Source organism: Lolium rigidum, chromosome 6 (assembly GCF_022539505.1).
Source record: "Lolium rigidum isolate FL_2022 chromosome 6, APGP_CSIRO_Lrig_0.1, whole genome shotgun sequence".
In the NCBI taxonomy this organism is placed as follows: Eukaryota; Viridiplantae; Streptophyta; class Magnoliopsida; order Poales; family Poaceae; genus Lolium; species Lolium rigidum.
This window is the reverse complement of record NC_061513.1, coordinates 214,005,975-214,017,772: the sequence shown is the minus strand read 5'-3', so window position 1 is coordinate 214,017,772 and position 11,798 is coordinate 214,005,975. Positions and strand designations below refer to the sequence as shown.

The 11,798-nt window shown below is 45.1% G+C and overlaps 1 protein-coding gene across 1 annotated transcript; it reads right to left on the bottom strand.

Moving 5' to 3' along the window:
• Positions 1-1,255: 1,255 nt before the first annotated feature.
• On the bottom strand, positions 1,256-4,078 carry LOC124668105 (MADS-box transcription factor 32). Its single transcript, XM_047205302.1, has 7 exons — positions 3,857-4,078; positions 3,705-3,771; positions 3,553-3,614; positions 3,334-3,475; positions 3,167-3,208; positions 1,417-1,492; positions 1,256-1,327 (listed from the first exon to the last, which is right to left on the bottom strand). The coding sequence occupies exons 1-7, from the start codon at positions 4,045-4,047 to the stop codon at positions 1,317-1,319; spliced, it is 591 nt and encodes a 196-aa protein (XP_047061258.1). The 5' UTR covers positions 4,048-4,078; the 3' UTR covers positions 1,256-1,316.
• Positions 4,079-11,798: the final 7,720 nt, after the last annotated feature.

The window sequence follows — 11,798 nt, the reverse complement described above, 5'->3', positions numbered from 1 at the left end:
ATGTGAGAGTAAAGCTGGGTGAGGGAGATCGGAGTGGTCACCACGCCGAGAGCAGCCACAAGAGCGTTGTAGTCACCACCGAGACCGGCCAAAATATAGGAGACCAGCTGTTTGTCGGGCAGGGGATGGCCAGCAGCGATGAGTTCATCGGCGAGGCCCTGCATCTTGGACAAGAACTCAGAGGTTGTCATCTGCAATTTCTTGGTGTTGGCGAGGCCGATCAGAAGATTGGTGACTTTTGCCTCGCTCTGGGCGGCGAACATCTCATCTATGGCGCGCCAGACACCGGCGGAAGACTGAAGCCGATGCACATGGGGAAGAATTTCCTGGGAGAGCGACTGGAAGAGATAGGCCAGTATGATCTGGTCACGCGAGAGCCACGCCGCATAGTCTGGATTGGGCTTCATCGTGGCCGGTGTGTCTGCGGTCTTGTCAGCCGCGACGTCAACGATCTGAGGCGGAGGGGCGCTATCGGTTCCATCGAGGAGACCGAGGAGTTGGGCACCGCGGATCGCGGGCAGCACCTGCGAACGCCATAGTGGGTAGTTGTCGCGTGTGAGGAGCTCGCGCGGCGGCAGACCGAGATTGATCTGCGAGGCAGTAGACGAAGACGACGCCATGGCCGACAGAGGATCGACGGCGGCGACGGAGCTCAACTAGCTAGGGTTTATCGGCGGAAGAGCCGGCCTGATAGCATGTAAAACGAGATAATTGATACGTTTGTTGATTAGGTAGATTACAAACTACTCGGATGATTTCCGTGTGCCTAGCCCTCATCTATATATAGGAGTACAATGCGGTGTTTGTTCATATCGTATGTAACTAGGTTTCTTATCTAAACCTATTACAACTCCATCTCTAACACAGCAGTGGCATGGACTATGGGTGGACATCATAGGACAGGTAAAAAAAGGGAGTTGGAAACCCTAAGGGACTCGCTAGACTTTTCGTTGAGCTTGAGGGGGTTTTCGAGAAAATAAGAATCCCACATGTAAGCAGGAAACCAATTTCAAGTTCTTGTAGTATTAGTTTACACGCACCACATCGTTTGTCCAATGTTATTTTCTTTAGAAAACCCGTCCGTTGGAGATGCCCCAGAAAGGGCTATATAAGCATCCGAGTTAGAGCACATTCCAAATCTAAACCCTGGAACGAAACACCTGATAAAATAACAGTCCTATAACCCCGAATGGTACAGTAGAATATTTCAGGTTGACATAATACTAGAGCTCAAAACAATATTTCAGGTTGTCTTAATACAAGAGCTCGAAACAACACTAGTGCAGAACGCTTCAAACTCAAGCTTCTACCGTTTCCTAATTGAAGCCTGCGAAAATTTGCAAACATTGCTTGTCAGTTGTTATTGTTGCAGGGCATACGAGTAATTTAGGTTCTGAATTGGCTCAGAGAACATACCCAGTTTGAGGTCCAAGCCGTTGTTTAGCGAGGTGGATCCACCTTCCATCTGCTTCAAACTCTGAGCATGAGCAAGCTGTGAACAAAAATCATATGAACATGAGACTAAGTTACACATCCAGTGATTGTTGGAAAGATAATACCAACGAATTTATAACCTTCCGACTAAAACAATGAACTAAAAATGTGAAAGTCACGAAGAAAAAAAGCAAAATTCCTCATCTTGTCTAGATGCATCCAAGAGTAGCTGCCCACTTTAGCTAGGGTCGGGCAGCCTATTCTACACTGCGTACAAATCCATAGCCTCGTGCCTTTGCTTGCAGGGAGTGAAAAGTTATTCCACCTCCAAGGTAAAGAAGTTGCAATGAACGAGTCTACGTGCTGTAGGTCGCTAGCCTTTCTGTCACGTCGTGCCTTGCAATGGAGCACTCCATTTACTGCGCACTACCACGAGTAGGGCAAGCACGCTCCCTGTTAATGGAGAGTCCTATTTCCTGCTCGATCTACATTTGTTGGGAATCCTATTTTCTCTAGATGGGAGAAAGAAAATCCTATTTTTGCTACGAATCTGTGTATATACCAGGCGTCTATACCTAGTCTTGTTCTTCGAAACAGTCCATGTACAAGTGCATATTCTTTTTGCGAGTACAAAGAAGTGGAACAGCACAGCAAATTACAGAAAGGTCCCTACAGAAAACAAAAAATACAGCCCTGCCCTTCTGCAACTCGACCACATCGTCGTCCCGAGCGCCGTCGGTGGCGCGCCGTCGCTCCTACCCTCCTTCACGCCTTGGATCGAAGGTAGTCCCCGAGCGAGCGGGAAGTCGCCGATCGCCGGCCCCGAAGGGCCTACACCGAAGGACGCCGTCGTCGCCGAACCGAGCCGCCCCAGCTTCTTCGTCGAGATCTTCAACAGCTGCCAGATCCGCCACCGGACCACCGAATCCGGCAAGGGGAAGTCGCGACCAGCAGTTCCACAGAACCGCCAGCCCGACGAAGGCGGCAGATCGACGTCGGAGCCCCGCGGAGCGCCGCCATCGAGGAGAAGAACCACCGCCAGCAAAACCACTCCGACCGCGCCGCTTCCGCCCCGACGCCGCCGGCTGGATACCCTAACCTCCTCTACACTATGTACACGACGCGAATCGGCGTTCCCCCGTCCTCCCGCCGCCGGAGCGGCCGGCGGAGGGCGAGGCAACCACCGATTCGGCGCCGGCGAGGTGAGAAAGCTAAGGTCGCTCAGAAAATCGCCTCCCTGGTACTGTAGGTGGGGAAGGAACGGTCCAAGGTCCGTTATATATTGTAACATACAAGTGCATATTCTAACACTACTATTGTGGCAGTTTCTGGACTTTTGTGTTTCTTGATTTGTTGTTTAACAGGAGTGAGGGGTTTTCTTCTTCGGGGGTCTCTCTAATTTAGCCGCACTACTAGAAGTTGGCTGCGAAAAGGCAAAAACTAGTACATCTGAGAAATCATGCTGCCTGTTTTCGTTCTGTTAATGAATGATTGTGGTACCCTGCTCAGTGGTGGTCACACAACTGTAGATGATCTTTCGTTGTTACTTCAACTTTCAGTACTAAGATTTTCAGTTCAAGGCTTCTATTTGGATATTTTATCTTTGATACTAACACAAATTTCAAATAAAAGAGAGAAGCTAGTGCACAAAAATGGTGAAGATGAACTAAGGGGAAATTCGCGAACCCTAGCTACAGGCTACAGGAACCGGAAAAGAAGTAGAAGCGCTCACCTTGTCACACAACCCGTAGCGCTCCGCTTGTTTTCCCCTGATCTGCATATGCGGCACGAACAAAAACATCAACCATTCGAAACTAGTGAGCAAGCACTAACAGTACAGATGCAACTATATGGAAGCGAACTATATTCTCGAAACTATATGGAAGCGAACAGACGCACCATGTTCTCGAGGTAGCTCATCTCGCCTCCGATCTTGCGGTCCTTCTCGAAGCGCACCTTGCGCATCGCCGCCTCCAGGCTCTGCTCCAGTCCCGCCAGCGACGGCACCGTGTACTGCTCCCTGTCGTCCACCGTCATGAACCTACCGGCAAAAAATAACACACAGGGAGATCAGATCAGGCCACGCGGAATGTAATCCGACCTGCCATGTATGCTAACCTCAGCTCCTTCTCTAAGATGTCGCACATCTTGCCCACCTTCTCCAGCTCGGCGCGCCTCTCCTACACGATGCCAGAAGGAGAGCTCTATCAGACGTGAATCATTCTGAATCAAAGCTTTACCACTACGTAATACTGGCAGCGCAAACATACCTGGCGGATATCGGACCAAACTTTGGTGTGCGTCGCTGTCTCGTACCTCTCCACGAAGTCCTTGACGCTGGCAACAAGAAGAATAAGAGACGTAGCACGCATGGGATGGGAGGCAGAGGTAGGTTAATTGATAGAAGGGATGGGATGCTTACGAGGGAACGGTGGGCGCGAGGTAGTGGTAGAGCTTGCCGGAGGCGGAGAAGAGTAGGAGGAGGAGGTCGGCGTCGCAGAGGACGGCGAGCTCCCTGGCCTTCTTGAAGAGGCCGTCCCTGCGCTTGTAGAAGGTGGACTGGCGCTGGGTTGGGTTCTCGATCCTCTTTATCTCGCTGCGCCCCCTCCCCATCTCCCTCGTTCGTTTCCCCTTCCGGCGTTGCCTAGCTTCTTCCCAAACTCGCAAACGCGCTGCGGAGCAGGCTCTTTCCGTTTCCGAGGACTTGCAAGGATAAGGAAAGGTCTTGGTTTTGGTTAGGTTTTGCCGGGGATCGAGCTACTATCTCTGATCTCTCTCACTCTCCCAGCTTGCTGCCTGCCACTGTGCGGGTGCGTGGAGGAGAGGGATGTAACAGTTGCTTCTTGGTTGGGTGTGTGGGAGAGATGGGTTTTACTGATTTAAAGGCATGCTGGCCCTGTGAAGCAGTAGTAAGACAAGATAGTCTAGTCCTGTGCCAGGCCTGTGTGGGAGACTTTGCTGCAGGGGGGAGAGGGAGCACGGCTCAAATGGCTACCTGACACGACCCAAACGACGGAGACGTGTCGAGGGCAGCCAGGCAGGCCTCTCATCACTGCTCATGTATACGTACTTCCAAGTATGTACCCGCGGCATCAGTCGCCCGGTGGCGCTCGCGACATGACCAGGGTGCTTTGCTTTGCTCTACATGGCCATACATATGGTTTCCTATTGATGCATGTGGACGACAATGTTTGTTGCAGGAGATACACACCTGTGACTGCCAATAGATTCAGAAACATACATGCATATATTTGCAAGTAAAAGTAGTCAAAAAAAATTGTCTTTATGAATTTTAGATTTTGTTTGCTGCATGATCAATTTATATTGAAGGGATTCATACAAATTTCGCATAATCCTTGATCTTTAGAATGCCAAACCACGTTTCACTTAACCAGTCGATATTTCTTTTTCTCAATATCGTCTTGTCTAAAGAATCTTGATTGGAAATAATCCAATCGCTGCAAGAGTCCTTTAGGAAGATGTAAGAAACAAATCATATATAAAACAACCAATATTTTGCCAAGAGATAGTAGTCTTCCTTTCCAGCTATCCTTTTTATAGCATCTCCTCAACGTTTTTCCATTAAGCATTTGTGAGAATTCCATATTGAATCAGAATGTCCAAATACATGATAGAAAGTTAGAAACTGACCTTGCCCACAGCTAAAAGTATTTTCATACAGAGAGACGTCGTCTTGAGCCCCACCGAAACAAAACAATTTAATTTTGTGGAAATCTATTTTGAGCTATAAAATTTGCTCGAAAGCTGATAAAATTAATTTTAGATTTCTCGGCTTTTCAATATCATATTCTATTAAGAGATTCATATCGCCGCCAATGTTGAAGGATAGATAGTCCACCATCCACAAAGGTATCTTCAAGTTGGTCTTTTTTGTGAGCTCTATTATTATGGCCAACATCCGCTATTATATTAAATAGTATGGGTGATAATGGATCGCCTTGACTTAATTCTTTTTCTGAAAGTATCTATCGACATCATCATTAACTTTGATGGCTATATTTTCTCTGAGAAATAAATTATGGATTAGAGCCACCACCACTAGTACAGAACATGTCTTCACACACGACTAAAATGGCATGTCACACACGATAAATCTTACCGTCACTACGCAATGGTGGGTGATCCTATTCTACATGGCACATAGTTTATATAATCGTATGCGATGGGTCCATCTATCGATCACAAAAGGTTCGTTGACATAAATTATTTTGGAAATGCGAGACCTTAACATACGCTTTACGTTTTCTCTCGTGTTTTTGTGACAATCAGAGACATTGAGTTTAAGCTAATCATGCGCTTTTCCAGAATCATAGCAAAAAATCGCAGCTTCTATTAGTACTACATGCATACCAAACTGTAACAGTAACTGATACGTTGGAAACGTATCTATACTTTTTGATGCTTCATGCTTGTTTTACACCAATTTATATATGATTTGCTTACACTTTGTTGCACTTTTATGCATTTTTCATCACTAACCTATATACAAGATGCCATAGTGCCAGTGTTTTCTGCTGTTTTGTATTTCAGAAAAGTTGTACAGGAAATATTCTCCGAATTAGACGAAACAAAAGGCGAAGTCAATATTTTTCCGTAACGAAGAGAAAGTCCAGAGGAGAGACGAAGAAAGGCCACAGGGTGGCCAGACCACCCCATGGTGCGGGCCCAGGCTTGGTCGCGCCATGGCATGGTGTGGGCCCCCTGACCTCCACCAACCTCGCCCTTCCGCCTATTTATTCATGATCTCGGGAAAAACCTAAACACCTGAGCCTCCATCCACGAAAAGTTCCGTCGCGGCCGCCATCGAAGACCCTAACTCAGGAGGGTTCTGAAGCTCATCCCGGCACCCCGCCGGAGAGGGAGATCATCGCCGGAGACCTCTACATCGCAATGCCCGCCTCCGGAGTGATGCGTGATTAGTTCATCCCTGGACTATGGGTCCATAGCAGTAGCTAGATGGTTGTCTTCTCCAATTGGTGCCTCATGTTTAGATCTTGTGAGCTGCCTATCATGATCAAGATCATATTTATGTAATGTTATATGTTGTGTTTGTTGGGATCCGATGAATATTGAATACTATGTTGAGATCGATTATATATACTTCTCATATGTTATTTGTGATCTTGCATGCTCTCCGTTGCTAGTAGTTGCTTTGGCCAAGTAAATGCTTGTGACTCCAAGAGGGAGTATTTATGCTCGATAGTAGGTTCATGCCTCTAGTTTTCTGGAAGAGTGACAATAACTTCTAAGATTATAGATGTGTTGTTGCTACAAGGGAGAAAACAACAAAAAAATTATCCAAGGGTAATTCTATTATTTACTTCACACACATTGCTTAATTTGATAATATGTTGCTTGCAACTTAATACTGGAAGGGGTTCGGACGATAACCAGAAGGTGGATTATTAGTCATAGGCGCAGCTGGATTACGGTCTATGTATTATGTTGTAATGCCCAAACGAATCTCATATTAATCAAATTGTCATGTATGGTTGGTATTCTGTCAATTGTCCAGCTGTAATTTGTTCACTCAGCATGTTATTTATCTTTATGGAGAGACACCTCTAGTGAACTATGGACCCCGGTCCTTTCTTTTACACTGATACAATCATCTTGTTTTGTTTACTTTCTGCAAGCACTGTTTTCTTTAATTCCACAAAAAACAATTATCATCTTTCCACATGACACGTTTAATGCTTTGTGTTCAGCGAAACCGGTGAGATTAACAACCTCACTGTAAATTGGGGCAGAGTATTTTGGTTGTGTTGCGTGCATGTTCCATGTTGTTGCTGACATCGGTAGTGCGCCCTGCCAATAGTCAGCTAGAAACACCTTCAGAAGTCACACCTTTCTCCTACTGATCGATTAAACATTAGTTTCTTACTGAGAGAAAACTTGCTGATGTGCTCATCATACCTTCCTCTTAGGGTTCTCCAACGGTGTGCAATCTGCGCTCATCAGTAACGCATGCAACATTTCAACAAAACACACACGTGATTGTAGAATTTATACGACACATGCATACATGCATTAGGGCATACATTCGATTGCTAGCTATACAAATGAGTCATTCTTAGTTACATCTTTGCCTCCTAGATAGTTCCCGTGGAAAGACATATCACAGTCTTCCCAAGACTCTGGTTTATAGCATTTGTTGAACCTTTTCTGCAGGTTTCGTGTTGGTGCATTGGAGAGGATCTTGGGAGGTGGTTTCCTAACCACACGGGAGCCCTCGGGATCATGCCGTACTATATGAAAAAGGACACTCGGTAACTCACAACAGCATATTGCAGGGCTTGTCACCCTAAGCACAATCCTGAAAAACTAAACCAAAAAATTGTCATGTGAGATTAAAAACAAAGAAAATGTAGAATTGCATGTGAGGATAAAAACAATTTCTAGGAGATTAGTGGGCATACTCTTGTGTCAAGAGTGTGAGAAGTCCGTATCAAGTGCCTAGTGGAGTGGAAGTCACACTACCTTGCACACCTTTCATCTTGGTTACGTCTTTGTCTATTCGTTCTTAGCAGATGGTAAGACAATAACATAAGATTGGTAACCAACTCTTCTTATGCAGTGTTGCTAAAATAATATCCCTATAATAAAATGCTACCTAGAGTATCTGAAACATATAGTAATGTAAACATATTTGTACATCCAATCTAGCTACACATATATGAAATGCTAGCTAGAGATAAAACATAAACACAAATGTAAACATATTGTGTGTGTGTGTGTATATACATATACATATATATAATTAACACATTTCTACATGTAAACATTAGTACATGATAACATATCATGCCAGGGAGTGATGTTTTGGCACATGGGAGCATATGCTCTCTTCATTTAGAAATGCATGTTAGACACATTTTCAAATGTCAAAAAAATTGAAATAAAAATTTCGCACGTACATCTTCATGTGCTATGTGCTCACAAAGTCGTTTCATAAAAAATCGTCTTGTCGTGTGGCCTGTGTATAAAAGACAAAATTTGGTGCTAAAACAAAGACTTGTCACTGAAAGGATCGTATGCCGCACCTAGAGGGGGGTGAATAGGTGCTAACTAATTTTTAGTTCTTTTTCAATTTAGGCTTGACACAAAGGTAAATTCTCTAGATATGCAACTATGTGAATTTACCTATATGACAAGGTCAACGACTAAGCAAGATATAGCAATGCAATATAGAGGAGATAAAGGATAGAGGTAACCGAGAGTGGAGCACACGGAGACACGGAGTTGATTCCCGTAGTTCCCTTCCTTTGCAAGAAGGTACGTCTACATTCGGAGGAGTGTGGTCGCTACGAAAGCCAGACCAACAGTCACGAAGACTTCACGCAGGTCTCTTGTGAGCAACGCCACGAAGGCCTAGCCCACTTCCACTAAGGGATTTCCTCGAGGCGGAAACCGGGCCTTTACAAAGTTCACTACAAGAAAAGTTGCCATGGACGACGAAGTTGAAGTCGCGCCGTGGTTGCTGGTGTACCATGGCCGACGATTTTTGGTCCCTCCGTGGTGCATGTCAAAACTTTTTTTTTCTCGTTTTTGAGGCCACCTAGCCCGATGAAAGCGGCCAAAACGTCGCGTATGGTGGCCCGGGACGTGGTGCATCTCGAAATCTCGGGTTCGCCGGCCGAGTCAACGCCGCCGAGGGATGTAGGGCCCAGATGGCAGCCTCTCTGGCATTGTTTTTTTTCTCGATCGCGCCATCTCGTTCAACGTTCTCCGATCGAGCCGTTTACGATGCAGGATCATGGGTCCCGCATGTCATCCTCTATGAACCAAAATTCTTTCTATTCTTGGATTTTTTTTGACCCCCGATTTCGGCTACTTCCTTTTTCTTTTGATCCCTTGCCGCCTTGGAAACGTTGAGACCGCTGCTGCTAAATGGGACCCGCATGTCATCCTCTATGTGCAATCAACTTTCTTTTCTTGGAGTTTTTTTTGGCACCTCAAATTTGGTCACTTGCCTTTTTCTTTCGATCCCCTGCCGCCTCTCAAACGGTGATACGCTGTCTGCTAACTGGGACCCGCATGTCATCCTCTATGTACTATAAAACTTTCTTTTCTTGAATTATTTTTGGCACCTCATATTTGGTCACTTACCTTTTTCTTTCGATCCCCCGCCGCCTCTCAAACGGTGATACCGCTGTCTGCTAAATGGGACCCGCATGTCATCCTCTATGTACTATAAAACTTTCTTTTCTTGAATTATTTTTGGCTCCTCATATTTTTTCACTTGCCTTTTTCTTTCGATCCCCGCCGCCGCCTCTCAAACGGTGATACCGCTGTCTGCTAAATGGGACCCGCATGTCATCCTCTATGTACTATAAAACTTTCTTTTCTTGAATTATTTTTGGCTCACGATATTTTTTCACTTGCCTTTTTCTTTCGATCTCATGCCACGTTTGAAACGTTGAGGAACCCGCGAGCTCATGGGACCCGCATGTCATCCTCTATGTACTATACAAGTTCATTTTCTTGGTTTTTTTTTCACCCTCCGATTTTTGGCAATTTCTTTTTTCTTTTGATCCCCTGCCGCCTCTCAAACGGTGATACCGCTGCTGCTAAATGGGACCCGCATGTCATCCTCCATGTACTATAAAACTTTCTTTTCTTGAATTATTTTTGGCTCCTCATATTTGGTCACTTGCCTTTTTCTTTCGATCTCATGCCACGTTTGAAACGTTGAGGAACCTGCTGGCTCATGGGACCCGCATGTCATCCTCTATGTGCTATAAAAGTTTATTTTCTTTATTTTTATTTCACCCTCTGATTTTTGGCTATTTCCTTTTTCTTTTGTTCCCCTGCCGCCTTGGAAACGTTGGGTAAGCTGGTGACTCATGGGACCCGCATGTCATCCTCTATGTACAATCAACTTTCTTTTTCTTTTGATCTCAAGCCGCATTTGAAACGTTGAGACCTCTGCTGCTAAATGGGACCCGCATGTCATCCTCTACGTACAATAAAGTTTCTTTTCTTGGATTATCTTTGGCTACTGATATTTTGTCACTTGCCTTTTTCTTTCGATCTCATGCCGCCTTTGAAACGTTGAGTAAGCTGCTGGCTCATGGGTCCCGCATGTCATCCTCTACGAACAATAAAAGTTTCCTTTCTTGGAGTTATTTTTTACCCGTAATTTTTGGCTATTTGCCTTTTTCTTTTGATCTCCTGCCCCCTCTGAAACGATGAGGACGTCGTTGGCGAGGTCGGTCCCACATGTCATCCTCTATGAATAATAAAAGTTTCCTTTGATGGATTTATTTTGAATCCCTAATTAATTTCCGGATATTTCCCCTGCCGCCTTGGAATCGTTGAGGATGCTCGCTGCCTCATGGGTCCCGCATGTCATCCTCTCGGAACGGTAAATGTTTATTTTCTTGGATTTTGTTGACCAAACGATTTTTGGCTTATTTTTTCTTTCGATCACGTGCAGCCTTTAAAACGTTGAGGACGCTGGCTGGCTCACGGGTCCCACATGTCAACCTCTATGAACAATAAACGGCGAGGATCTTGCTTTGCCGCATGGGTCCCGTATGTCATCCTCTCAGAACGAAAATGTTTCTTTTCTTGGATTTTTTACCAACAAATTTATGGTTTATTTTTTCTTTCCATCCCCTGCCGCCTTTAAAACGTTGACGACGTTGTTGGCTCATGGGTCCCCGATGTCGACCTCCCCGTACAAGAAACATATGATATCTTGATTATTTTGCGGACAATAAACAATGTATTGCGCTCGAGCTATTTCAAACGGATAATTAAATCTTTATTTTTACATAAACAAACTTATATGTTGAATCTCCTTGTTTTTTGTCTTTGCGAAGCATAGGACTTTCCTGTTTTTTTAGAAAATTCAGAACTTTCCTGTTTTGGAGTGGGCTGAAATTGTACGAGTCAAAAGGCCAAGCAGGATAGTTCGAAGGCCCAGATGTCTAGATGCAGCCCAATTGAAATCTTTCTTCTTGGATTTTTTTCACCCCCGATTTACGGCTACTTCATTTTTCTTTTGGTTCCGTGCCGCCTTGGAAACGTTGAGACCGCTGCCGCAAAATGGGACCCGCATGTCATCCTCTACGTACAATAAAATTTCTTTTCTTGGATTATTTTTGGCTCCTGATATTTGGTCACTTGCCTTTTTCTTTCGATCCCGTGCAGCCTCTCAAACGGTGATACCGCTGCTGCTAATTGGGACCCGCATGTCATCCTCTATGTACAATCAAGTTTCTTTTCTTGAATTATTTTTGGCTCCCGATATTTGGTCACTTGCCTTTTTCTTTCGATCTCATGCCACGTTTGAAACGTTGAGGAACCTCGCTGGCTCATGGGACCCGCATGTCATC

Bases quoted from the DNA above. Each gene is read 5' to 3' on its own strand.
- LOC124668105 (XM_047205302.1), bottom strand. From the start codon at position 4,047: ATGGGGAGGGGGCGCAGCGAGATAAAGAGGATCGAGAACCCAACCCAG. The intron at 3,772-3,856 runs GTAAGCATCCCA...TCTTGTTGCCAG, and splicing joins CTCGCGCCCACCGTTCCCTC to CGTCAAGGACTTCGTGGAGA. The intron at 3,615-3,704 runs GTATGTTTGCGC...GGCATCGTGTAG, and splicing joins TTTGGTCCGATATCCGCCAG to GAGAGGCGCGCCGAGCTGGA.